The sequence below is a fragment of the Salminus brasiliensis genome, chromosome 25, assembly GCF_030463535.1.
Source record: "Salminus brasiliensis chromosome 25, fSalBra1.hap2, whole genome shotgun sequence".
Taxonomy (NCBI): domain Eukaryota; kingdom Metazoa; phylum Chordata; class Actinopteri; order Characiformes; family Bryconidae; genus Salminus; species Salminus brasiliensis.
Window position 1 is genome coordinate 23,038,655 of NC_132902.1, and position 25,502 is coordinate 23,064,156.

General features: G+C 41.4%; 2 protein-coding genes across 3 annotated transcripts in view; both read right to left on the minus strand.

The window, feature by feature from the left end:
- Positions 1-3,056, minus strand: part of crtc3 (CREB regulated transcription coactivator 3) — a 47,007-nt gene extending 43,951 nt beyond the window's left edge. For both annotated transcript variants that reach the window (XM_072671606.1, XM_072671605.1), the window contains exon 1: positions 1,605-3,056. In XM_072671606.1, coding sequence (XP_072527707.1) covers positions 1,605-1,736 — 132 coding nt within the window. In that variant the 5' untranslated portion in view covers positions 1,737-3,056. The remainder of the gene's footprint in view (positions 1-1,604) is intronic.
- A 2,780-nt stretch (positions 3,057-5,836) lies between these two features.
- The window catches only part of iqgap1 (IQ motif containing GTPase activating protein 1), a 63,397-nt gene continuing 43,731 nt past the window's right edge, over positions 5,837-25,502 (minus strand). Inside the window, exons 16-37 of the mRNA XM_072671813.1 lie at positions 20,718-20,808; positions 19,544-19,711; positions 19,302-19,444; positions 18,166-18,336; positions 17,883-17,966; positions 17,684-17,755; positions 17,481-17,550; positions 15,731-16,095; positions 14,057-14,220; positions 13,721-13,945; positions 13,258-13,398; positions 12,885-12,969; positions 10,992-11,224; positions 10,013-10,145; positions 9,798-9,900; positions 9,586-9,721; positions 8,995-9,082; positions 8,697-8,906; positions 8,208-8,374; positions 7,986-8,108; positions 7,368-7,476; positions 5,837-7,193 (exon numbers count right to left, since the gene is read on the minus strand). Of these exons, the coding sequence (XP_072527914.1) occupies positions 7,080-7,193; positions 7,368-7,476; positions 7,986-8,108; positions 8,208-8,374; positions 8,697-8,906; positions 8,995-9,082; positions 9,586-9,721; positions 9,798-9,900; positions 10,013-10,145; positions 10,992-11,224; positions 12,885-12,969; positions 13,258-13,398; positions 13,721-13,945; positions 14,057-14,220; positions 15,731-16,095; positions 17,481-17,550; positions 17,684-17,755; positions 17,883-17,966; positions 18,166-18,336; positions 19,302-19,444; positions 19,544-19,711; positions 20,718-20,808 (3,195 nt within the window). The 3' untranslated portion in view covers positions 5,837-7,079. The remainder of the gene's footprint in view (positions 7,194-7,367; positions 7,477-7,985; positions 8,109-8,207; positions 8,375-8,696; positions 8,907-8,994; positions 9,083-9,585; positions 9,722-9,797; positions 9,901-10,012; positions 10,146-10,991; positions 11,225-12,884; positions 12,970-13,257; positions 13,399-13,720; positions 13,946-14,056; positions 14,221-15,730; positions 16,096-17,480; positions 17,551-17,683; positions 17,756-17,882; positions 17,967-18,165; positions 18,337-19,301; positions 19,445-19,543; positions 19,712-20,717; positions 20,809-25,502) is intronic.

Sequence of the window (25,502 nt, forward strand, 5' to 3'; positions counted from 1 at the left end):
ACTGTATGATCTTGACAAATGTACAAATTTTAATCCAAGACTTCCTTCCTCACGTGTGCGTTTCCAAAACACAGGTTTATATTAAATGAATGAACGACCGGACAGCTGCTGCTGCTGGTTTGACCCCTTCCAGCAGGGTCTGTAATGCAGCAGACGGAGGAGCCTAATTCTCAAAAGCACAACGTAAGAAAAAACAAGACTGATCTAATCTGTCCTATGAGTTTTGTCAGCTGGCACATTTCTGCAGGTACTGCATTTGACCCATAATCGCCTGAATCGAGTCTGAATGCACTGTAACATGGCACAGCTAATGTACTGCACTAGGTAAGGTAAGGTGCAAGGTGCACGTATTTGTCACTGTATAGTGTATATATAGTATATATATAGTGTATATATAGTGTATTTGTCACTGTATAGTGTATATATAGTATATATATAGTGTATATATAGTGTATTTGTCACTGTATAGTGTATATATAGTATATATATAGTGTATATGCCACTGTATAGTGTATATATAGTATATATATAGTGTATATATAGTGTATATGCCACTGTATAGTGTATATATAGTATATATATAGTGTATTTGTCACTGTATAGTGTATATATAGTATATATATAGTGTATATATAGTGTATTTGTCACTGTATAGTGTATATAGTATATATATATATAGTGTATATATAGTGTATATGCCACTGTATAGTGTATAGTATATATATATAGTGTATATGCCACTGTATAGTGTATATATAGTATATATATAGTGTATATGCCACTGTATAGTGTATATATAGTATATATATAGTGTATATATAGTGTATTTGTCACTGTATAGTGTATATAGTATATACTATATAGTATATATAGTATATAGTATAGCGTATTTGTCACTGTATAGTGTATAGTGTACTGTACACTGTATAGTGTACAGCGAAATGTGTCCTCCGCACACACACTCACACACACACCCAGAGCGGTGGGCAGCCAACTCCAGAGAGGGTAAAGGGCCTTGCTCAAGGGCCCAACAGTGGCAGCTTGCCGAGCCCGGGAATCGAACCCACAACCTTGTTATCGACATCCCGGCGCTCTAACCGCTGAGCCACCACTGGGATCAAATCATCAAGCTGTAAATAAGTCAAATATTATGATTTATATCATATAACATCTTTAATTATTGTGAGATGAGATCCCTGCCATATCTACACATCCTCCACTCCTCTGTAGGAGCAGGGAAACACTGCCTCCCCTACCCTCCACATTCACTCTCCCATACATTCAACAGTTGGTCAGCCCTTCTTTGCTAGTTTGAAGATGTAGAATTGCTGAAAAATAAACAACAAGGATTAAAATCGTAAGATTTCCTCACATATAACTCTCTTTAACGCAGTATTTGAGAAACACGTGTATGAGTACTGCTACCGTGACAGGTTTGACAACTTCCAGCCACTGTAGCTAGCATTGCTAGCTAGGACAGCAGCCAGGGCAATGCTCAATTTAAGCTCATCTTTAAAAAAAGACACTTAGTAAAATATCTGATTCATTGTGCTCTACCAGACCAAAGCGAGGAGTAAAATTCGCGGACTTTGGAGCTGCCTTACCCTTGAGACGGTGAGATCCGTCATAAGCTGCTCGAAGGCCCGCGTCTCCTCGGCTTGCTTCTGGTTGTGCAGCGCGATCTTCTCGCTGAACTTCCGCGGGTTCGAGCCACTCGAGCCCGGGGATCCGGACATGGCGGGCCGCGGAGTTTTGCAGATGAACACTTTCGCAGGAAACACAGTTTAGCAACACTCTGCTCTCGGTTTAAAGCTCAGAGGCACCTCAAATGTCCTCCCACTGTCCACATTTTTGCGAGCTTGCGGTGCAAATCGCGCTCAGAACGGGTTGTTGTGAAGGCAGCCAGCGAGCTGTCAAACTCCGAAGAAAGCCAAACAAAGTGGTTTCTAATGAACAGAGGAGGATTATCGGGTCGAAGGGGAGTCTGAAAGACTCTAGGCAAAATAATAGAATCGGGAATCCGTGTGAAATACTCGCTATATAACTTTATATTAAGGGTTTTGTGAGGGAAGCTTGACTCAAGCAACACAAGCTAGCTAGCGCTACCTACAACCCTCGTTAGCTGGCTTAGCTAGCCTGCTAGCTAACGTTAGCCATCGTTTCTACCTACGAGCTTTTGCTCACAACGACGTTTTCCGAAATGAATTTAATGAAATTAATGAAGATTAATGAAATATGTATTAATTAATTGATTTATGGCACCATAGGACACTTCGCACAACTCCCAATTCGTTAAGCCGTGGCCAGCCTGGCGATCCAGCTACAGCAACTGGCCACAAACTGGCAGCAAACTCGCCTCCACTGCTAACTTTAATGAAGATGTTAAGGAAGTGTTAAGTGTAAATATATATTTTAGATGTGATAAATTGTGTTTGAGACTTTTAAAAATCCCCGAACAGCAGCTTGAACCTGCTGGCTGCCTCCGCTGCCCGCTGCCCGCTCCCCGCTGCCTCCGCTGCCCGCTGGCCGCTGCCTATCTCACAGGTTTCACCCCCTTCCTTCCACCGCCTTGTTGTTGGGGCAAGTCAACGCGCAGTAATGCAAAGGGTTGTCGCCACTTAAATGCAGTTAAGCTAGAAAAATCGCGCATTTCTGAGCTGTTATCCAGCTTTTCCGCGTGTTTTAATACATGTTCAACAAGTGGGTCCAAGCCGCTGACCGTAAGCCTCAATGTTACGCGCGGAGGACTGCAGCACTCTGCGGCCAGCCTCCGCGACACGGCCGGCGCAAGACACGCTGATTTACACCCCGGTAATCCGCGGTTACACCACCATCCGACACTGGCAGAAAAACGACACCGAGCTACAGCAAAATAGCAGTTATTCGTCAGACGCAATTCTCAAATCTGATCATTAAAAAATTAAAAATAAAAAGGCTGGCTGTACTCTCCTCCTTCACAGAGCCGCCGTCCTCCTCCAGTCCATCCGTATGTGCTGGGGGGAATTGGGGGAAGATGCTGGCTCCTCTCGCAAGCACTTGTTTTCACTTTGGTTTTACTCCGATTCGCTCAGGCAGAGTGAAAACAGCAGAAGGGGAAAATACACCTACGAGCCCACTCCACTCCAGACCCGTGAGCGTCCGCAGGAGGGCGATGTAGATCCCTTAAAGGTACAGTAACACCATCAGCCCCGGCGTCTCCGCTGTGTCCCGCCCTGCTGCTTTAATACGACACAGATGAGGAAAAGGGTAACTGAAGAAAGTGTAGAAACGCAAATAACAGCTGTACACTTGTAAGGCATTTGCTTGAACGTGCAATAGATTTGCATTCTGTGCTTTAACAAATAAATGCAAATTGTTATTCCTTAATGGCATGTCTGCTTAGCTGGGTTTTCCATAGAATTGCCTTGGGAAAAAAAAGCCTATGCTTGGTTGTTACCCATATATCCAGCAGTCAGTCATTAATAAAATATATATATATATATATATATATAGAGAGAGAGAGAGAGAGAGAGAGAGAGAGAGATATATATATATATATATATATATATATATATATATATATATATATATATATATATATATATATAGATAGATATAGATATATATAGATATAGAGAGATAGATATATATAGATAGATAGATAGATATAGATACATACATATATACAGTGTGTGCAGAATTATTAGGCAAGTTGTATTTGAGAGGATTCTTTGTATTATTGAACAACTATGTTCTCAATCAACCCAAAAGACCCATAAATATCAAAGCTTAATATTTTTGGAAGTTGGAGTGGTTTTTTTTTTTAGATTTGGCTATCTTAGGAGGATATCGGTTTGTGCAGGTAACCATTACTGTGCAGAATTATTAGAAAATTAATTCATAAAAAACAAATATATACCCATCTCACTTGTTTATTTTCACCAGGTAAACCAATATAACATTCAGAAATAAACATTTCTGACATTCAAAAACAAAACCACAAACAAATCAGTGACCAATATAGCCACCTTTCTTTACCATGACACTCAAAAGCCTTCCATCCAGAGATTCTGTCAGTTGCTTGATCTGTTTATGATCAGCATTGCGTGCAGCAGACACCACAGCCTCCCAGACACTGTTCAGAGAGGTGGACTGTTTTCCCTCCCTGTTGATCTCACATTTTATGAGGGACCACAGGTTCTCTATGGGGTTCAGATCAGGTGAACAAGGGGGCCATGTCATCATTTTCTCTTCTTTTAGACCCTTACTGGCCAGCCACGCTGTGGGGTATTTGGATGCATGTGATGGAGCATTGTCCTGCATGAAAATCATGGTTTTCTTGAACGAGACCGACTTCTTTCTGTACCACTGCTTGAAGAAGGTGTCTTCCAGAAACTGGCAATAGGTCTGGGAGTTGAGCTTCACTCCATCCTCAACCTGAAAAGGTCCCACAAGTTCATCTTTGATGATACCAGCCCATACCAGTACCCCACCTCCACCTTGCTGGTGTCTGAGTCGGAGTGGAGCTCTCTGCCCTTCACTGATCCAGCCTCGGGCCCATCCACCTGGCCCATCAAGAGTCACTCGCATTTCATCAGTCCATAAAACCTCAGAAAAATCAGTCTTAAGATATTTCTTGGCCCAGTCTTGATGTTTTATCTTATGTTTCTTGTTCAAAGGTGGTCGTTTTTCAGCCTTCCTTACCTTGGCCATGTCCCTGAGTATCGCACACCTTGTGCTTTTTGATACTCCAGTAACGTTGCAGCTCTGAAATATGGCAAAACTGGTGGCAAATGGCATCTTGGCAGCTTCACGCTTGATTTTCCTCAATTCATGGGCAGTTATTTTGCACCTTTTTTTTTCAACACGTTTCTTGCGACCCTGTTGGCTATTTGCCATGAAACGCTTGATTGTTCGGTGATCACGCTTCAAAAGTTTGGCAATTTCAAGACTGCTGCATCCCTCTGCAAGACGTCTCACAATTTCTGACTTTTCAGAGTCCGTCAAATCTCTCTTCTGACCCATTTTGCCAAAGGAATAATTAAGTTATAATAATTAAGCACACCTTATATAAGGTGTTGATGTCATTAGACCACACCCCTTCACATTACAGAGATGGACATCACCTGATTTACTTGATTGGTAGTGTTGGCTTTCAAGCCTATAGAGCTTGGAGTAGGACAACATGTATAAAAAGGATGATGTGATCAAAATACTCATTTGCCTAATAATTCTGCACACAGTGTATACTTACACACATATATATATATATTATATTATTTTTCTCATATTAATTTGAGGTTCAATTAATAAACAAAGTCAACAGTGTTTAAATGTTTCTCTAAAATGTTTTATTTTAATAGAAACCAAGTCAGAATTGTTCAAAGTTGTGGTGAATGAAGGCAGATAGCTGAAAAAGGACAGGTAATATTTAATGAAATAGTCACAGTACCCTGTTTGGCCTCTAATACATTGTTTTTTAAGTATTACATGTATTTAAGTATTTTTTTTTGCTGAAGGCCATTTTTTAAAACTTTTATTTTTAGATTTATCTTTAATTTACATAAACAAGACAATGTAGGTTTGCTGGTTGTTTCAGCTAATAAATGCAATGGCAATGTTTGTGTTATAGACGTCACAACCCTAGCCCTAGTTTTCATCACCACCAGTACGTTTCTCTACAATAAGCCACAATAAACGTACTGGTGGTGATGAAAACGGTGTAAGGGCTGTGACATCAACACAAAATTGCCATTGCATTTATAAACACGTGGAAAAATCTGTGTAATGCTAATAAGAAAAATCAGATACAAGAAAAGAACAAATAAATAAATAAAATTAGACAAAAGACAAAAGGTGCAAAGAAATTTTCCTGTTTATTTATTTATTTATTTTCAATTATACGTTTTGTTGTATTTATCGTTTTGTTGCTCCTGGGGCCATTTAACACCAGACGTTTGGAAAGATTGCAATATACTGGAAGGTAAAAAAAACAAAAACAAAACAAAAAATTGTACAAATCTGAGTGCTCACATTTAAGTACGCAGTCCGGCGTAGGTTCGGTCGAGATGGCAATATACAGTGAATGCATGTGGAAAGAAAAAGCTGGTTAAGTGGTGGCAGTTTTTAGAAAGGAAAAACCAAGCCAAACTGACTACTAATGAAGAAATCGGATGAGAGGATCAGATGGGTAGTAGTCAGATGGCTCTATTTACTACAGTTACTTGAAAAAGCATTTGAATTCTACAATCATGTGGCCAACATAGATATGAGTAAAGACAGCTAAGGTGATTTGCATGATTATGCAACACTTCCCTTCCATTTCCAGCAGTAACTGTATTTTTCTATCAAAGACAGAGAGCAATAAGCAACGACTGGGACAAGACTGTCCACATTTGGCTACCATACAGTAGGAATGTAAAAGTTCTCTCAAGATTACATGAAAATATCTTTCACTCAGTTTATTCAAGTTAAGGCAATATAAAATGAAATGAGAGAAAAAAAGAACAGCTAAGAAATTAGAAGGACGTAAACGTAAAATCCATCCAGCATATAGCCTCTGAGAGCTGGGAAGGGAAATATCTACTTTTTCCAATAAATTACAATTTGACAAGATAATACAACCAGGTTTGCGTTTCAAAACTTTGAGTAGAGTCTGTAACAAAGATCCCTCTGATAAATAGAAATTTTTGGCTGTCTAAAGCGAGAGGGGTCGAGTTCTCCAGCTGAAACCTTCCTACAGGACAGGGATACCAAGAAGCATGGTCTGTTCTCCCAAGGCATAAAAATTTAACGTTAACCAAAACGCATTCTTTCTTTTTTTTTCCTTTCTTTACATTTACATGGTGCTGAAAGCTCACGCAAGCAAAACTAACTAACGCAGGTACGTTTAAACGTTGACCAAATTATGAAAGTTTCCAGCAACCGTAGAACCGTCCTCGACAGCGCATTTAGGGAAACGTCCCTTAACAGCAAGGCACCAATGGTATTTCTTTCCAGGTAGTGCAGAAAAGACAAATGACAGAACTGCAGGAGCAGGCGTTTATGTGGTGTGAGCATATCTTTATATGCAACAGTCTGTAAAGCCCTCAGAGTCTCTTCTATTTGCCGTAAAATTTCTTATTAAGCAGGAAAATGAGCAGGTTGACGTTGACGGTGGCTCGGTCAAAGAGTTTCATGACTGCCACTCCCTCGTACTGTAACTGCAGAAGATCCTGCAATTAAAAACAATGCATTTTACATTAGCAATGTGGAGGTCAGTGATCATAAACAATTATGCGAATATTTGAATGATTTGCAGAATTAGAAAATATAATAAAACAGCATGCAAGAAAAGACTGTGCACATAAATAAAATGATTGGATTTAAAAGAATGGGGGAATAATTACCTGGTATTCTAACATTAGCGTCTCCAAATGCACTCCCATGAACTTGGCCTTTATTTCAAACACTCCCACAACCTCAGAGGGGGAGATCTCAAAATGCACATTCTTAAATCTGTGAAGGATTGAGGAAAAAAATATATTATAAAACTAGAAAAAACGAATTATAAAAAATATTAAATAAAAATATTTACTGTACATTCTAGTGCAGTAACGTTCATGTAATGTCTTCATATATACAAATAATGAAATTTTTTATTCAATTCTACAATAAGTCTCTCTCACTATAAGAAATAGCACATTCTTTCTTGTATAATATATGAATAATTATGTAATATATAAAGGAGGAAGGAATTGAAAGGGATGTTATAGGGTTTTATGTTAATATACATGCCAGCTTATTTGTAAAAAAAAAAATTAAAAAAAAGAAAAAAAAAGTATATATTTTATATAATATTATATGAAATATTAGATATAAGATATAATATAATTTAAAACAATATTTGTATTGTTATTTTTAAGTATGTTGAATATTTTTGTGTATGTCTGAAAGCCTGTTTCTAAATGCTAAAAAAGTAAATAAATAAATAAAATCCCAGAAAACCCAAAACAGTGAAAACTCACTGATTTGTTTGAACATCCTCAATCTCGATCAGCACTCCCTTCTCATGCAGCCGGGCTGCTGTGTACTTCTGTGACGCCTGCTTGCCCTTCTTGGCCTTGTTATCTCCAGGCTTCTTCGACACCCTAAGAAAAAAATAAGAAAAAATCCGTAACATCAGTTTGAAGAGAATAAAAGCCTTTTCTCTAAGAGCACATACAGAATCAGAGGGAATTCACACTTACTTGCCCTTGCTGGCTAGATTGTCCATGCAGGTCTTGATGTACTGGTTGTAGTAGTCGATCTGCACATTGTAGAAACTGGTCTTTGAGTTTAGGGCAGAATTGGTCTGCTGAAGCTTCACCAGCTCGGCCTTCCTTCTCTGACGATACCTCCTCTGATTTCTGATATCCTGCGTAAATGCAACAAGAGTTTGTATAGGGTACATCGACTTATCTGCCATAGAAGAACCACTTTTAGCTCCATTAAAAACATGTTTAAGATAAATATGAGTGTGTGAGGACCTTTTTAAGGTCTGAGCAACCTTCACAAGATTCTTCACACTCCTAAATCTCTAATACAAACAGTACTGGAACCAAAAGTGGTTCTTCAAAAGTGGCATCACTCAAAGAACCATATGAAGAACCTTCATTTTTTAACGTTTAGGTACATTATCAGGGTTTTTTTTCAGCAGCATTGAAGATCTACAAATCAGTGCATCTCAGACATAATACCTTAGCAATGTCATTGATAAGATCCTGGTATCTGTTCTCTGGATGGACTTTGCCCAGCTCTGCCAGTCTCTGGAGGTTGCTCTTGATCTTGTCCTTCTTGCCTTGCAGGGTGAGGCTGTCGTCCACCACTGGCTTGGCCTGCTTCATCTTCTCTGGAGTTTTAGCATCGCGAATGGCTCGCCGCTGCATGGCACGCTGGTACTCTACCTCCTGTGGGCCACATATAAATGGAGGTATTAGTAAAGGGCATGTCTGGTTATACTAGCTGTGCAGCTTTATGTTCTTCTGTGCTGTTTACCTGTTCTGGGGATGCAGCAGTTTCCAGGATTTCAGAGAGCGTTTCTCCGGGTTGGAACCTGATCACATCTACGATAAGCCTCTTGGTGCTGAAAGGAAATTTATTTTACAGTGTTATTATTCTGTTTTATCATCTTATTATTATTAACCGCAGCCAAAGTTATGCTGGATTAGGTTTATGTGGTGAGGTCTTCAGATATTACAGCCTAGCTTCCTGTAGGTTTAAAGTCAAACCCTCATCTATCATACCCTATTTGGCCAATCAGAAGGCTTCTGAAGGCCGTGATTAGTTAGATTAGGGTCAGATCTGACGTCTGCTGGAAGGTTGCTCTCCAGGAGCAGGGTTGAAGACCACTGGCCTAGATGTACGACTTTAACAGTTTTCAGAACTCCAGTAGTGAATCCAGCATGAGTGACCTTCCTTTCCTCAGCAATTTTCATGTTTGAACTGACCTCATGGTAATGATGAAAACTTGACCATCTGAGGTAATTTAAAAAAGCTTGATCTCCCGAATAACATTAGAGAGCATCCCCTTATATATATATATACATAATCCTGCTGTAATGTAAAACAGTGAGAAGTGGAACACACTTCAGAAGAAGAGTCTTGGCATCCATTTCAGCATTGGCTTCACCAGGGACATCAAACTTGTTGGTAAGGGTGAGGGACACCTCCGTCTTGCCCATCATCTCCTTATTAGGGTCATCAGGGGGCAGTGGATTCTCACCTGCAATTGTAGTGTCATTAGCACATGTAAACAACTCCTCAGTTACCATGTTCTGGAGCTTTCCTCAGTAACTCACCTATTAGACTTTCAATGGTAGGCACCTCTCCCAAATCCTCCAGCAGCTCATGAATGGGGTCATTGTGCTCCGGAGCGATGGCATCCTGGTGATCTAGCAAGAGCTATGAGAGATAAGGCACAGGGGGGGAAACAAAAACAACCCACTGAGTCATGAAAATAGCTCAATACTGCTGGGGATGTGTGTGACTGCTGCCACGTGCTTCACACACATACCGTGTGAGTATTGATGATTTCGCCGATGGAGATATAAATAACAGGCTTGGACACTGTGACCAGGTCTGAGTACTGATCCACGTTAAATTTCTCCTCCAGTGACGGGACGTCGCAAGCTGCCAGAAAGAAGCGTCTGTGGGAAAGGAATAAGAGGTTGTAGAAGCGAGTATTGGGGCATAGTCATGGCATTGGAGTCATGTTTCAGGCTGAGGTCAAAAAATTGTTATATACTGTATTTATAGAAACAACCACATCAATTGAATTTGGGATATTAACAAAAATAAATGTTGTTAAGCAACCATAACCAACTGTTAATGAAGTGCATTTATTGGTGTAATAAGTGCTTATTTTTGTTCATCATTGTAATAGTATTATTGAGCATTTATACATTTTCAGCATTCTTTATTTAATGGTGGATGGTGTAGCATAGTGGCTAACTGCACTGCATTCACCATGGCAGACTGGGGTTTGATTCTAAGGCCTAGAAAGCACTCCACGCTACACCAATCCTGGTCCTTGGGCAAGACTTTTAACTCTACATTCTCCTACCTGTGTAACATGATTCACATGTAAAGGCCAATTTATGCCTCTGCGTCAAATCAATGCCACAACCCACTGAAATGTAACTACACTTTGTGGCACCCTGATGCCACATGATCGTGGCATGGATCATGGATTGTGTGTACACAGATCTACCTGCATTTCCTCGTCCATGTCTCTCAGTGGCTGGACAAGCACAGAAAATTAACCTTCTAATACGCTCAGTTTCAGCAGCCATCGTTTGTAGTGCAACTGCAGAACAACGCAGATGCACCAACACACTGGCAGAAACTCTTACTCAGGCTACGGCACAGACTCAGAAGCATAAATCGACCTTAAGCCCTTCTGGATAACAGCATCAGACAAATCGTGCCATTCATGTTTTTCAGCAAGAAAAGAACAAACGAGATGATCTGAGCAGACCAAGAAGCTCCTTTACCTAAATTTCTGGTAGGAGTTTGTGAGGTACTCATTGATGGGGTTTAGATGGGCATTATCTCCGAGGAACATCTTATTTGAGGCAGCGTGCTGCAGCATTTTGGCGATGGAGCCCAGGTTCCGACGCTGGTCAGTGGTCAGCTGACCTCCAGCTGACATGTCAATGATGTCGAAAGCATCGGGGGCCACAATGGCAGGGTTCATGTAGCGATAATACAGCAGGTTTCCAACAATCTAAAAAGAGAAAAGGGCTGTAAAAACTGCAGACGATGAAGAATTGACTTGAACTTACTTGATTATACATGTCCATCATTTCCACACCCCTTATTTATCCCATTATTTATATCCCATTATTTAAACCCAGAGTTTATACTGTAGAAGCTCCAGAATCCATTAGAACAGATGCAGGTGAACATAAATCCAGTAAAAAGGAACAAGAAAGTAGTTGAGAACTCGTGAGGTCAAAATATGCAAATTAAATAAACAAATACATGAATTAAAGGCCATATTTTATGAACATGGAAATGATGCACATATTGGAATCAAGCAATGTCAATGTTGCATGTTTTGCAGTGTGAGCTTCACTAACTGTACAATCTGCCTAGAAAACCTTAAAAGGGTCTCATTTGTATTCTTTTCTAATAAGGTTTGTAGGGCAGTGCAGGAAACAGGACAGAGAGCATGACAGAGTGTGGCACAGGGGTGTGGCTCACCTTGTGTGGTAGGCACAGAGGAGCAGAGGCCTCCAGAGAGCAGCGAAGGCAAGGACAAAGAGGGTAGCTGGAGCCAGGAGAGAGAGAGAGAAAGAGAGAGATTGGGAGAAGGGAAGATGGAGCGAGAAAGGTGCCGCAGAGACAGAGACAGAGGCAGCATTGAGAGGAGCAAGGAGCACCACAGCAGATTAGAAATAATAGCAAGGCTCCCAAAAGGATTCCATCAGGGGGTCCCGATTGCAATTCCCTCCGAGAATGGACCTAATCTGCATGTGCCATAGAGCAGCGTATTGGCAAGAACCTATGATACATACCACAATACAGGGGCTCCGATTCAATGTAAGCAAGGCGATATTACGATTTTTTAACCAAATTTTGGATTGGATAAAAAATCTAATTTTCTTTAGCTCAGATTTTACGCAAATAATGGTGTGTTTTCTTATCCAATCAGAATTCCGAATCCAATCAGGACTCCCTGAAGAGCACAACACTGCTATCTAGTGGTTGGGGTAATTGAATCACCGTCTCTCAGCCAACCTGCTCATGTGGGGCTCTTACATGGGTAGAATGTGACCTAGGTGGGTTCCAGGTGGGCATGGGCTCTGAAAAGTGAATTTGTGCATGCGTTTTCACTGGGACCCAGTTGGGCTTCCCAAATGGGCCCACATCTTAATCTTACATGGGTTCCATTATGCTCCAGTATCCAGTGTACAACCCAGATGGGGCTCATGTTTAACTCCCCCTGATCTTATGGCTGACCCTGGTGGGCATCCATATGTGGGGCCAACGTGCAACCCATAGACAAAATTGGGGTCCTGGTTCCCAATTGGGCTAGCCACACAGGCCCCACATGGACATTAGATGGGTTATCAGAGCTGCCACTAATCTTTGCATGTACATAATTAATTTAAAAAATGATACCGTGTTTTTGAGAATCGATCCAGAATTGCAAAACATAACATTGTGATACTCTCATATATATCGATATTTATATTATACAGATAGATAGACAGTGTGTTTCAGGCACCTTCATGCATGCAAAAGGAACAGATTTAAGCCAGGTGGTGCTTATAGTGAAGAAATGCCAAGATGTCCCAAGAAAAATAAAGAACATTAGAATTTGTCTTAAGCAAAGCAGAGGCAGGTCCTCAGTGATTTACGAGATGCCTCTGACCACAAACCTTCAAAAGCTCGTCCTCAGTGGCATCAGGGAACTTCTCATGAAGTGTGTCCTTCAGCACCTTGGCAATGAAACGCATCCCATACCTGTGGATGAACACAATCAGTCCCAGTCAGACAGTTTGTCAGCAACACTGAGGCCTCCTCCCACAGCCTGAACAAAGAAGCAGGTCATATAACCGGCCGGCGTTTGCATATTCAAATAGGAACATGGTAATGGTCATTTTCATACATTATAGGCTGATGTATTACAGAGGGTGATGGGTAAAGGCAGACAACACAGTGGAGACGGAAATCCCTCTCATACACACAAATACAAATACACACACACACACACACGCAAGACCAGGATACATCCCAGTGGTGTCTACTCACGGGATTTTGTCAACAGATACGACAATGGCCGACAGGAACTTGTCTGTAACAGTGCGCATGTTTTTGATGGACGCCTCCAGCCGGTTGCGAACCTCCTCGTGGCTCATTGCTTGCTCAGGAGTGACGTCGTAAGGCAGTTTGCTGTACAGGGCAGAGGGATGCAAAGTTGTTGCATATTTGGACCCAAAATCCAAAATCTGGAAACTTCACTTTCTTTGGAAGTCAATGTATGGCAAGTCATTTTGGAGCATTTCTATTGGTCAATTCATCATGAGAGATTCAAATTATGTCAAAAAGTTATCAAAAAAAATGGAGATACAAGGTTTTTACAAAATAAAGAGGAATTTTCTCCCTCTTAGTCCTCAAACTCTTTTTACACGTATTATTTGATATCATCCGTCATCATTAGTCAATGTCAACATGCAGATTTATGCTAAATATCTGCTGAAATTATAATTCTCACCTGGCTTCTCCTGTTTGAGACTCCATCTGATTCACCCAGCTCTTGTAAATGTCCACTGGGTCAGTTTTGATGTTTAGCGTCTTGTCGTCCATAATTTCTTTTACAACGGGAGCCAGAATCTGCCTCAGGGCGTTCTGACCCCGAGCTCCTCTGTTGAAGCTCACCACCATCTTTATGACTGTGGGGTTTCCAGTTACAATCTCCTGGATCTGGTCCACTTTAGATCTGTTCAAACATGGCAAACATTAGTGGTGATCTACTGACTCGTTCATTAAAGTAAACAATGCAATTCTCATCCACAGGCTGAAACATGACTGCGTGTCGGTGGGACCTTACTTGATTTCCTCCTGCAGTGCTGTTTTGAAGAGCTTAAGCAGCAGGTACTCTTCACGCTGGTTGGAGGCGTAGTTGTATAACGTGAAAATCACAGAGTCCATGAACTTGGTGGACTTGTTCTGGGGCATCTGGAAGATCAGCTTGGCCAAGTAGGTGGGATTAGTCTGGGAAAAGGTAAGAAAGACTGCATTTACTTCAGAGTTTCTCAACAAGAGTGAAGGTGATTTCTCCTTTCATGGTACAATTAAACAAGTAAAGCCATATTGCCCTGAACGCGTCATTTTGCAGTCCTCGAACACAGGTTCTAGTCCTGGATCCTGTAGTCACGGGTTTCTACAAAGTATCTACATTAAGTGATTCAGTAGCACTACACTACTGGATTCAGTACCTACATTAATGGATTCCGTACCTACACAAAAAAGATTTCATACCTACACTAAAAAGATTCAGTATCAAAAATAAACGATTCCGTACCTACCCTACACGATTCCGTACCTACCCTACACGATTCTGTACCTACCCTACACGATTCCGTACCTACCCTACACGATTCTGTACCTACCCTACACGATTCCGTACCTACCCTACACGATTCCGTACCTACCCTACACGATTCCGTACCTACCCTACACGATTTCGTACCTACCCTACACGATTCCGTACCTACCCTACACGATTCCGTACCTACCCTACACGATTCCGTACCTACCCTACACGATTTCGTACCTACCCTACACGATTCCTTACCTACCCTACACGATTTCGTACCTACCCTAAACGATTCCTTACCTACCCTACACGATTCCGTACCTACCCTACGTGATTCAGTGTCAAAAATAAACGATTCAGTGTGAAAAATAAAGGATTCAGTAAACTGCTTATGTGACCAACTGGCCAACTAGTGTCAAACCTACACATGTGATCCAGGACTGAACATTGAATTTATGGTTCAGAGATGTTACAGAGCATTATACCTTTACTTTTGAGCATAATCTCTTAACAAAGGCTAGATTGTGATTAGTAGGGATCTCTGTGGATTGCCATTTTAAATATTCTATATGAAATATATATATATATGAATGTGTGTGTACATGTTTGTCACACATTTAGAGCTCCCTCTAGCACTAGCAATGCTTCCAACACTAGGAGGGTAAGCACATCTGCTCTGATACATGCAAAGCCAGCCACTGCCTCTTTTTAAAATGACCAAAAATGCTAATAGACACCAAGATCGCTTAAGGGTGATGAGAGGAGGGAGTGCCATCTGTCCACCCGGAGAAAAGCCAGTTGTGCTCTCTAGGACTCTAGTGACCCCGGGCCATAGTTACAGCACATTAGACTGCTGAGCAACTCGGAGTCTGCTGGTTTTAAAATGTAAAGGTTCTGGAAAGCACCTTTAAGTCGGTATGAAACCTTTAGGGAGTTCATTTAATTCCAGTCCTGGAGGGCTGGACTGAACCTGGTACTTACGTGTCAAATTGCACCAAGAGTGTTTGAGCAAGAGATCTCCAAACTGTGCTGACTGGGCTCTCCAGAACAGAAACTGACTTAACATGGCCCAACAGACCCAGAAAGTGGTTCTTGTATGGTATCACTCAAAGAACCTTTTAGAGCACCTAGTTTTCAAGAGTCTATGAAGAGTCAACTTTGTTTCCATGATGGATGTGAACACACCTGTAACAGGTAGAAAAGGTACTGATAGGCCTCCAGCTTCTCCCTCTTCTCTTTGCTGAGAGCCTTCAGTCCTCCCTTCTGCTTGTTCATCATCATGAGGTTGGACAGCTCGCCCTTGTTCTTCTTGGTCAGCTTCTTGCTGTGGGAGACCACCTCCTGCAGGGTGATTTTGTTCTTCACCAGCAGGCCGATCTTGATGTCCATCAGGTTAAGGTCGTTCTCCAGCTGCTGGTTGGAGCGGATGTTGGTGATCACTTCCTCTCTCAGACGCATCAGTTCAAGCTCTTCCTGGAAGTCCTGGTCACTGTGGTCCAGCAGGTGCACAAACTTACGGACAACGGCCATTGGTGGATCGTCCGCATTGACTGCGTGGGAAGAGCAGAACACAATGTAAAGATGTATGGATTTTTTTGTAATCCAAGTTTGATTCCAATATGTTAGTCATGTGCAAACTCTATAGGTGTCAAATAATTGGTTGGAAGCTACAAAGCTGTAAATACAAAGAAGGATCCAGTTGTAGATGCTTCTAAAAATGACTGACAAAGCTAAAAAGCATAAAGTTACAATTACAATTTTACAATCTAAAATCTATCCAATTACCCAATTATCTAAAATATCCAGAATGCTTCATTTACAGGCCAAAATACTGTAAACAGAGAATCACAGTATGTGATTTAACCTTCAAAAACACAGTTTTCCCCAAAATAGGGATGTCCTGGTCCGATCCAGGCATATTTGACTGGAAAGTATCAGTCTTTGTTTTTACCGCTGTGTTCAGAGTGCCACCTAGAGCCCCCAAAGCACCATTAACAGACATTATCATTCTCAGAAGATTAATAAAGGAGTTGAGGTTCTGCAGTGTGGAGCTATTTTACAGTGGAATATGAAACCATCCATGAAACAATACGTTTTACTGGCTGGAGAACTGCAGAACCTTTCGCCTTCTTCTGTTCATAAACCAGCACTGAAAAACCACTAACACTAATGCTAATACACACATGCTACAGAAACCACACACAGCACATTCCCCCACTATAAACCAGTTATTACACACCAGCAGACCAACAACTACAGATATCAGTCCAGAGTGTGTACCACTACACACACACACACACACATACACACAGGAAGTGATCAGACTGCAGTGTTGTAAAGGAGCTGGGAGCTGATTGGTCAGGAGGGAGGAGAGTCAGACTGGATTATAAGATATTAAACAGTATAAAATATAATTTTAAGAAAAGTCTCGACTAAACTAAATCAGTCAGTCCAGAAAGTCTGATTATAGAAACTGAGACTGAAAATAAAGAGATTTACTGAACCAATTAATCAGCAGCTCATCTGATCTAAACTGTGGAGCTGGATTATTTATCCAAACAGAAAGATTGGATCGTTACCAGTTGATATTCAGCATTAAGAGACTCGGATCAGGGGGGCAAAATAGCCTGATCGAGACATCCCTATTCCAAAATACTTAAAATTAGCTTGTAAAAGCTATGATGTCACAATTCAGTGTCTAATTCAGTATGTGTATATATATATATATATATATAAATAAATAAATGTATGATGTAAGTGTCTAATTCAGTATGTATATATATATATATATATATATATATATATATATATATATATATATATATATATATATATATATATAAATATAAATGTATGATGAATTCCTTTCCTGAAAAGTCTTGATTTACACTCGAACAACAGAACAGCATGAATTGCAGAATAGCATGGCCCTTACTGAGAGTCTTGTAGTCATCCCTGGCTTTATTGGCTCTGATGAAAGCTTGTATTTTCACCACATCATCGATCTGAGATTCAAAACAACACAAGATAAAACAAGTGATCAAAGAAAGACAAATGCATCTGTAGATGTTATTTTGCCATCTGAAATAAAAAAATCATAAAGGTTCAACAACCAACGCAGAGGAAAGAGTTACTCACATGGTCCTTGAAATACTTCAGCCGGTCTCTGTACTTCTTGCGAGCCTGCTGCATCCTAACCATTGACTGGATCTGAGGACGTTATGAACGCAGTATAAAAACAAGCTTAGTTGGTTGAGGAATAACAGCCCTATTATCACTCAACTGAATCATCCTCATCCGAGTCTTTCATATCATTCAAGACTTCACGGCTACATACCTTGACAGCATCCTCCGTGTGGTCCTTCAAGTACTGCTTTCTCTCGTTAAACGTCTTCCTCTCTTTGTAACCCTTCCAGTGGGCCTGTAGATCATATTGAGTCAATACAAACTTCTCACCATCAATGACATACGGACTCCATGTGGGAGTGCAACACATGGCTACATGTTCTACGACTCTTTGAGGATACTTTATCAAGGATACAGCCTGCAGTGCTTTCCTAGGCTCTTTAATTTGACGCATGTAGTTCTTTGGTCACAGCAGAATAAAGGCCAGGACTCACCTGAATGCATTTAATGGCTGGATCTTGGGTTTTCAGGAAGTCGAGACGCTCTTTCATACCTCGCCTCACCAGGTAACCACGGCAACGGGCCTGCAGCTTAGCGATCAGGCTCTCATTGGCCAACCATAGCTGCTCGCGGTTGTAGGCTGCAGTCACTCCTGATACAACGGACTAGTGAAGAACAGATATACAGGCATTAGTGAAGCCAAGAGATGTACAAGAGATGTCATGTTGCCCACCTGATCTGATCCTCACCTGATCTGATCCTCCCTTGATCAGAGTCTCTTAATGCTGAGTATCAGCCTAAACCGATCTGATCTCTGTGTGTATAAATAATAATCCAGCTCCACAGTCTAGATCAGACGAGCTGCTGATTAATCCGATCAGTAATTTTTTTTTCTTAAAATGACTTTTATAGTGTTTAATATCTTATAATCCAGTCTGACTCTCCTCCCTGACCAATCAGCTCCCAGCTCCTTTACAACACTGCAGTCTAATCACTTCCTCTGTGTGTGTGTGTGTGTGTGTGTGTGTGTGTGTGTGTGTGTGTGTGTGTGTGGTGGTACACACTCTGGACTGATATCTGTGGTAATAATAATAATAATAATAACTGGTTTATAGTGGGTGAATGTGCTGGTATTTGGGTTTCTATAGTGTGTGTGTGTGTGTGTATTATAAAAATATCCTATATCAAATCACCTGCCCCACAATTTCTATAAGTGCAATCCTATTTATGACTCTAACTTAATATTCATCTTTACACCCTGATTAACAATCTTGAGGAAAGAAAACTGAAATACTGACTGCATTTACTCTCATGTCATGCATACATTTAAAAATTGTATAATTTACATGATAAATATATATTTTTTAATGTCCTGTTAAAAATATATTGGTACTGTTTTTTTGACCGTTTATCCTTTTTGAAAAGTAACGTCTGCAGAAGTTGCCTATAACCAGTGCCATTTATGACATTAAGTCCACTGTATCACTCCACAGTGCAAACTCTGTAGGTATGAATGACCAGCACGTGCAGGTAATTGCCACCGTTCAGACGCAGTACATGTAAAAACCCTGTATCGCCATTCCTACTCCAGTAAAGCTGCTTTTGTGAGCGGTCTCGTATCAGCACTCACCTGGATTTCGTCCTTATTCAGCTGCGTGTTGTTCTGCACAAACTCAGTCGGCTCGTCCCAAGTGCCCTCATTAGTCTTCAGGTTGTAATAATAGTTATGACCTCCCTTCACCCAGTGCTTCATCCACTCACTGCCGTTATCACCTAAGGAAAACAGCCACAGCTTTCAGGTCTATCCCAATTTACAGTGGTCATTTACAGTGATGGACAGTACTTATGCTACGAAATTAACATCTCTCCTACCCTCAGACTTCTTGTCCTCCTTAATTTTGACCAGGTCTTGCTGGTAGGTCTGTGCACATTCTGGGGTCACCCCATACAGGCTGGCGCCAGGAGCTCGCAGGGCAGCCAGTGTCTGGGACGCATCTCCACTGTCCACAGCCTCGTTAATAGCCTGGATTGCCTGAGAGACTGTGGATAAATACATTCTCAGTAAAGAGCAAAGTTTAGGCACAGGAGAAAATGATATAAAAAAACTATTAAATGCTGATTTGCTCAGAAAAACAGTCAAAATAATTTACATAAAAATACATAAAAACTTTAGTTAATCATCTAATGCCTGGTGTGGTTAATTTATGTCACGGCTGGGGGCATCAAAGAGAAATCAGAGACCAACCCAAAATTACTTCTTTATGAAAACAAGAGCCGTCTTTGGTACACTATATAGACAAAAGTATTGGGACGCTTGCTTGTTCATCGTTTTTATCCTGCTTTTGTTGGAGTAACTGTCTCTACTGTCCAGGGAAGAAAGCTTTCTACTAGGTGTTGGAGGAGCTTTGTGGTGAGGATCTGATTGCATTCAGCAACCAGAGCATTAGTGAAATTAGGATCACCACCTCATCCCATCCCAAAAGTACTGGATGGAGCTCCTCCACCATCATTCCAGAGAACACAGTTCTTCCACTGCTCCACAGCTCAATGCTGGGGGGCTTTATACCCCTCTAGCCCAGGCATGGCTTTAAACATGGTGCCAGTCCTGTTCTATTGGCAGGACTTCTCTAGTGGGACTATACAAGCTGTGTATGTGTGTCAGCAACAGGTGCAACTTAAAGAAGCTGACTGCATTCATTAAAAGGGGTGTCCACAAACATTTGCATAGGTGTGTAATTTGCTGAGGCTTAGTTGTAAGGATGCATTAAAATCAACTATTGATTAGAGCCACTACAAAAGTGACTAAAACTGTAATAATAAGCTACTTTTAGCTAAAGATTCGAGAAAATTTGAGAAGACGCCCAAAAGCAGGTCCTATTTAAATATATAACATTAATTGTGTTACGTTACCCTACATTAGAAGATGCTTTGATCTCCTGCATGTTCAATTTTATTAATTGTAACTCAAATAATGATAAAATCACAACACCACTCGAGACGGGATGACGCTGATGGTTAGAAACAGCTGGTTTAAATGCAGTCTTACACTGTAGGGCCTCCTCTGTGTCCTTGTTGGCCTTCAGAATGGCCTCCTGAATCTCATCCAGCCACAGCACAGCTGAGGGATCACGGGTCTCCTACACCAACAAAACACACACAAACACAGAGTCAGACAGGACTGTTTCCAACATCCGCTTGGCTTTGGGCGTGAAACTCTATCCAAAGACTTGGTGGTCGACCAACCTCTCCCATGGATTACGAGTCTACTACTCTCTATTGTAGGTATAATATGGGGTTTTACTGGAGTACACACCTTGGATAAACAATAAAGGGTATTATTCTGAGGGTCTTATTTATTTATTTATTTTTAAAATACAAACATCTTCCAAAAGAAAAAAAACACACACACACACACACACACACACACACATATATATATACAACAGGGGCAGTGGTGGCTCATTGTGGTTAGAGCTCCAGGCTATCGATAACAGGGTTGTGGGTTCGATTCCCGGGCTCGGCAAGCTGTCACTGTTGGGCCCTTGAGCAAGGCCCTTCACCCTCTCTGCTCCCCGGGCGCTGGAGTTGGCTGCCCACTGCTCTGGGTGTGTGTGTGCTCACTGCCCCTAGTTCACCAGTGTGTGTGTGTGTGTGTGTGTGTGTGTGTGTGTGTGTGTGTGTGTGTGTGTGTTCACTACCACAGATGGGTCAAATGCGGAGGACACATTTTGCTGTACACTGTACAGTGATAATTTTTTTTTTAAAATTCAACTGTTTACTAGAGTATCGCTTCACTGTGACCACTAGAGGGCGAAACGTCCTTCTATTCTGAAACGTTCATTTTGTAAACACACATGCCTGCAGTTTCTACTGTCGGTTATCATGAGCTGAATCCGAAATATCTGATCAAAGTGAAAGCCAGACATGTGATATTAATAAACTCCCAAAACTGAAGAGAGTTCACCGTTATTAAAGTTAACTGAATTGTGCATTAGAGCCACATGATGTCAGGGCTGCATGACTGTGAAAGTGATCATACAACATGGAGCGATTCAGGAACCAGATAGTGTCTCTCTGGATGGAAAGCTAAGAGCCATAAATAAGAAAAAGGCCAAGGCTGATGTCAGTTTAGATAAAACATGTCTGTCTGTCTGGCTGCGGCCTTTGCTGTGGCACATTTCTACCACCAGGTGGCGGCGTTTCTCTCCAACAGTCCCAGCCCGCATGCTGAGCATCGTTTCCGGAGTGAGCTGTGCTCTCTGCTAATTGGCTGCGAGCACAGGCCCCTCTTTGTGCCTCTGCCTGCCACTCTCAGAGCACTGGAGCTCGACACCAGACCTGAGGGTGTGGCGCGCTGCTAAACACAGAGGAAATTTGTCTTCTTCGAGAGTGTAACAGGTCTTCTCATAAACAAGCCTGTGATCGCCAACTCTGGCTCCGCTTTCACACTCCGAGGGCCAATAACGGGTGGTTGTACAAACAGGGCCATGGGCAGAGATGCGATGCTATGACTGAAAAACAAAGTTATCAGCACTTCTGAACAACTGCCAATCATAATTGAGGAAGTGAAACAGGGTGTGGCGAAATGTCCAAGATTGCGTTTCTGTCTCTCCAGGGCCTGCCACAGCATGACAGCACAACAATAAAGGAACTTATTATATATCAAAGCTAACGGCTGTGAACGTCTACCAGATTAGATGCTTATCAGCTATTTTAACTGGACTCTCTCACATACTGTCGGGCCCAGAAGTGACAATGCTGGTCATCTGGCCTCAGTACACCATCTCGGCAGGCTTCAAATGAAGAAACCGAGGTGTGATTGAACTGTAGACTTTTAATTTTCTCCATTTTTAACAAAATTACTGCATCTCAATTTTCACAGGCTCAAAAGTAATTGGACAGTTGACGGATAAGCCGTATTACACCAAAGCGTTCCGTTCCCTCATCATCTAATGAGAAATTAAGGAGATGAAAAGGTCTGGAGTTGATTACAAGTGTTGAATTCATATTTGGTCGTGGGAACTCCTGAATTCTGGGGAATTCTGAATGGTCCACAAGTGAATGCAAGTGAAGGAGGCCTTCAATAGACTGAAAACGAACTTATGAACGAAACGAAAGAGACGAAAGAGAGAAAGCAGTGACTCTAGGAGTGGCCAAATCAATAATCAGGTAGATTGTAGATGAAGGAAGGCACTGGCAAGCTCATCACCACCAAAAGGCCTGAAAGACAAAGGGAAAACTAGACAAATGCAGAATTCTTTACTTAAAAAAGTGACCAGAGGATCGCTGGTCATGGTGCTAGCCATCGGCAGCCGGGCACCAAAAGAGCACAACTAGCCTTGCTCTCTCCAGGGTGAATAGATGGCGCTCTCTCCCCACATCACTTTAGTGGAGTGCTGGCCGACACTGGCGTCTGCTGGCTGGTGCATCGGAGCCAGGTATACAGCGCTTCCCTCCAGGCGCGCTAGTTGCCCCGTGATCAGGAGCGGCTCAAAAAAAATAAAAAATAAAAAGAGTTGCTGGCTGGCTGCACAAGTGTCGGAGGGGCTAGTGTTACTAGTGTCGGGCTGGGTAATTGGTGATCCAAATTGGGGAGAAAATGGGTAAAAAAATAACTAAATAAATAAATAAATGATTGAAAATAAAATTTTAATGAAAAAATGTAAACACAGAAGGTTTAGCACTGGTAACACTGCAGAACAGAACAGCCAGAGCAGACTGTGGTTGGGAGGGGGTTGGGGGGTGGCCTGTCCGGTTCTGAAACTAGATTCTCATACAGATGAAACCACAATTAACTTGTACCAAAATGATGGGAAGGAAATAGTATAGAGAAGTAAAAGAAGAACCCATCAACCAAAGCTTACCACATACAGTATCTCAGTATCTGCCAAACATGGTGGAGGCCATGTTAAGACATGGTCTGCCAGTGGAACTCTATCATTGGTGCTTATTGAAGAGGTGAAGGCTGATAGAATAGACTGCTCAGATTCAGTCAGGTGCTGCAAAACTGATAGGACAGCAACCCAAGAGCCTCTTAAGTCAAATAAATAGAATGCTCTTAAAGAGGCAATCATCTGACCTCAACCCAGTTTATCAGCTTTTCACTTACTGAAGACGAAACTAAGGCCCACAAACAAGCTAGTGACCGACAGCTGCTCAGTCGGTGTTCTCACTGCAGCTCTGTGTCCAGACTGAGGGAATGAATACTGTAAGAAGTAACTGTGGGAGTAAACCTTCATTCCACACTCTTATAGCTACATTTTGCAAATTAATACGAAATTCCCATTCATCCCGAACTGTTCCTAGTTAGCACAAGAATCAGTAATTACTACTAAATTTGCCAACTAATCTGGTCGTTGACTTTAGTAATAGTAATCCTTAAAATCTAACAGTGAAAAGTAAACTGCCTCAGAGGTTAAAAAAAGGGGGTGTCCAATTACTTATGGCATTTCTAATTTTATCCCTGAATGCTGTAATGAATAAAGTGCCTGTCTATAGTCTGCTGTCCACCTGCTCCCGTCTGCTCTGAGAATCTGAGTGAAATTCTCACATCCCCTCACATCCCTCAGCTGCACCGCACATGAGTTTGCAAAAAATTGTAGAAAAAAAAAAAAAAATCCAAGAACTTCCTCCTGTAACCACTTCCTCAGTATTTCACAGATGTGGAGACATCTATGTAAGCATCACACACCCAGGAATCACCACTCCAAGTGAGCTCAGGGCCTAAAAACACACTGCTCCAGCCTGGACGACCACAGTTTTGCCCATTTATGGCAGCGATGTGGTCATCGGCCCGTTATTTCCTACTGTTGTGCAAAGTGGCGCATGAAGGAAGACTTTGTTTTCATAGCCATTTTGAGTCTGGCATGACTCTGAAATGGGCCATGGCAAACAATTAAAGCTCGAATTTCAGGAACACGTACACAGCAGATAGGAATCAGAGTTGAAAGCTGATCTGCTGATGACTACTGATGAGTTTGTGAGAGTACCAAATTTACTTTTTCAAAGGAACAGGCCTAAAACGACAAGGCAACAGTACAGCTGCAGCTGACGTCAGCTGACAGTCAGCGGCCACTGGATGTGACAGATTTGAAAGACATGTCCTTAGCATGCTAAAAGCCGCCAGTCTGCATGACGTCATTTACGGCAGCTTTTCTCTCAGATGATCTGCCATCAGCCATAACATTAGCACCCCTGACAGGTGAAGTGAAACACAATGATTATCTTCATCTACAGTAGCATCTACAGTAGCATCTACAGGAGCACAGATCTAACAAGGGCTGGATATGTCAGGAGGGAAGTAAGGTTCTTGAAGGTGATCTTGGTGTTAAAGTAGGAAAAATAAGGAAGCATAAAAATCTGAGACACTACTGGGTCAGAACCACAAAAGAACCACATGCGCCCAAGGCTCGCTGATGTGATCCATGGAGGCCATACCTCACAACTTACAGGACTTAAAGGATCTGTTGCCAAGATACCACAGGACACCTTCAGAGGTCTTGTGGAGTCCGTGCTTTGAATAGTCGGGTTTGTTGTGGTGGCATGAGCGGGACCGATTTAATATTAGGCAAGTGGTACTAATGTTGTGGCTGATCTGTGTATTTGTACATAGTAGACAGTTCCTTACATTGGACTTTATAGTTTCTGTATATGTGTGTGTATAAATATATTTTGTTTGTTTGTTTTTGTTTATTTGTATATTTTGTTCAGCATAATTAGTATATTTCTATATATTAAATATGCTTCGTTCTGAATATTCAGTAAAAGTTTTATCTGTATAGTTTGTACATTAATTCTGCATATGTAGCAAATTTAGATCTGTATATTTAAT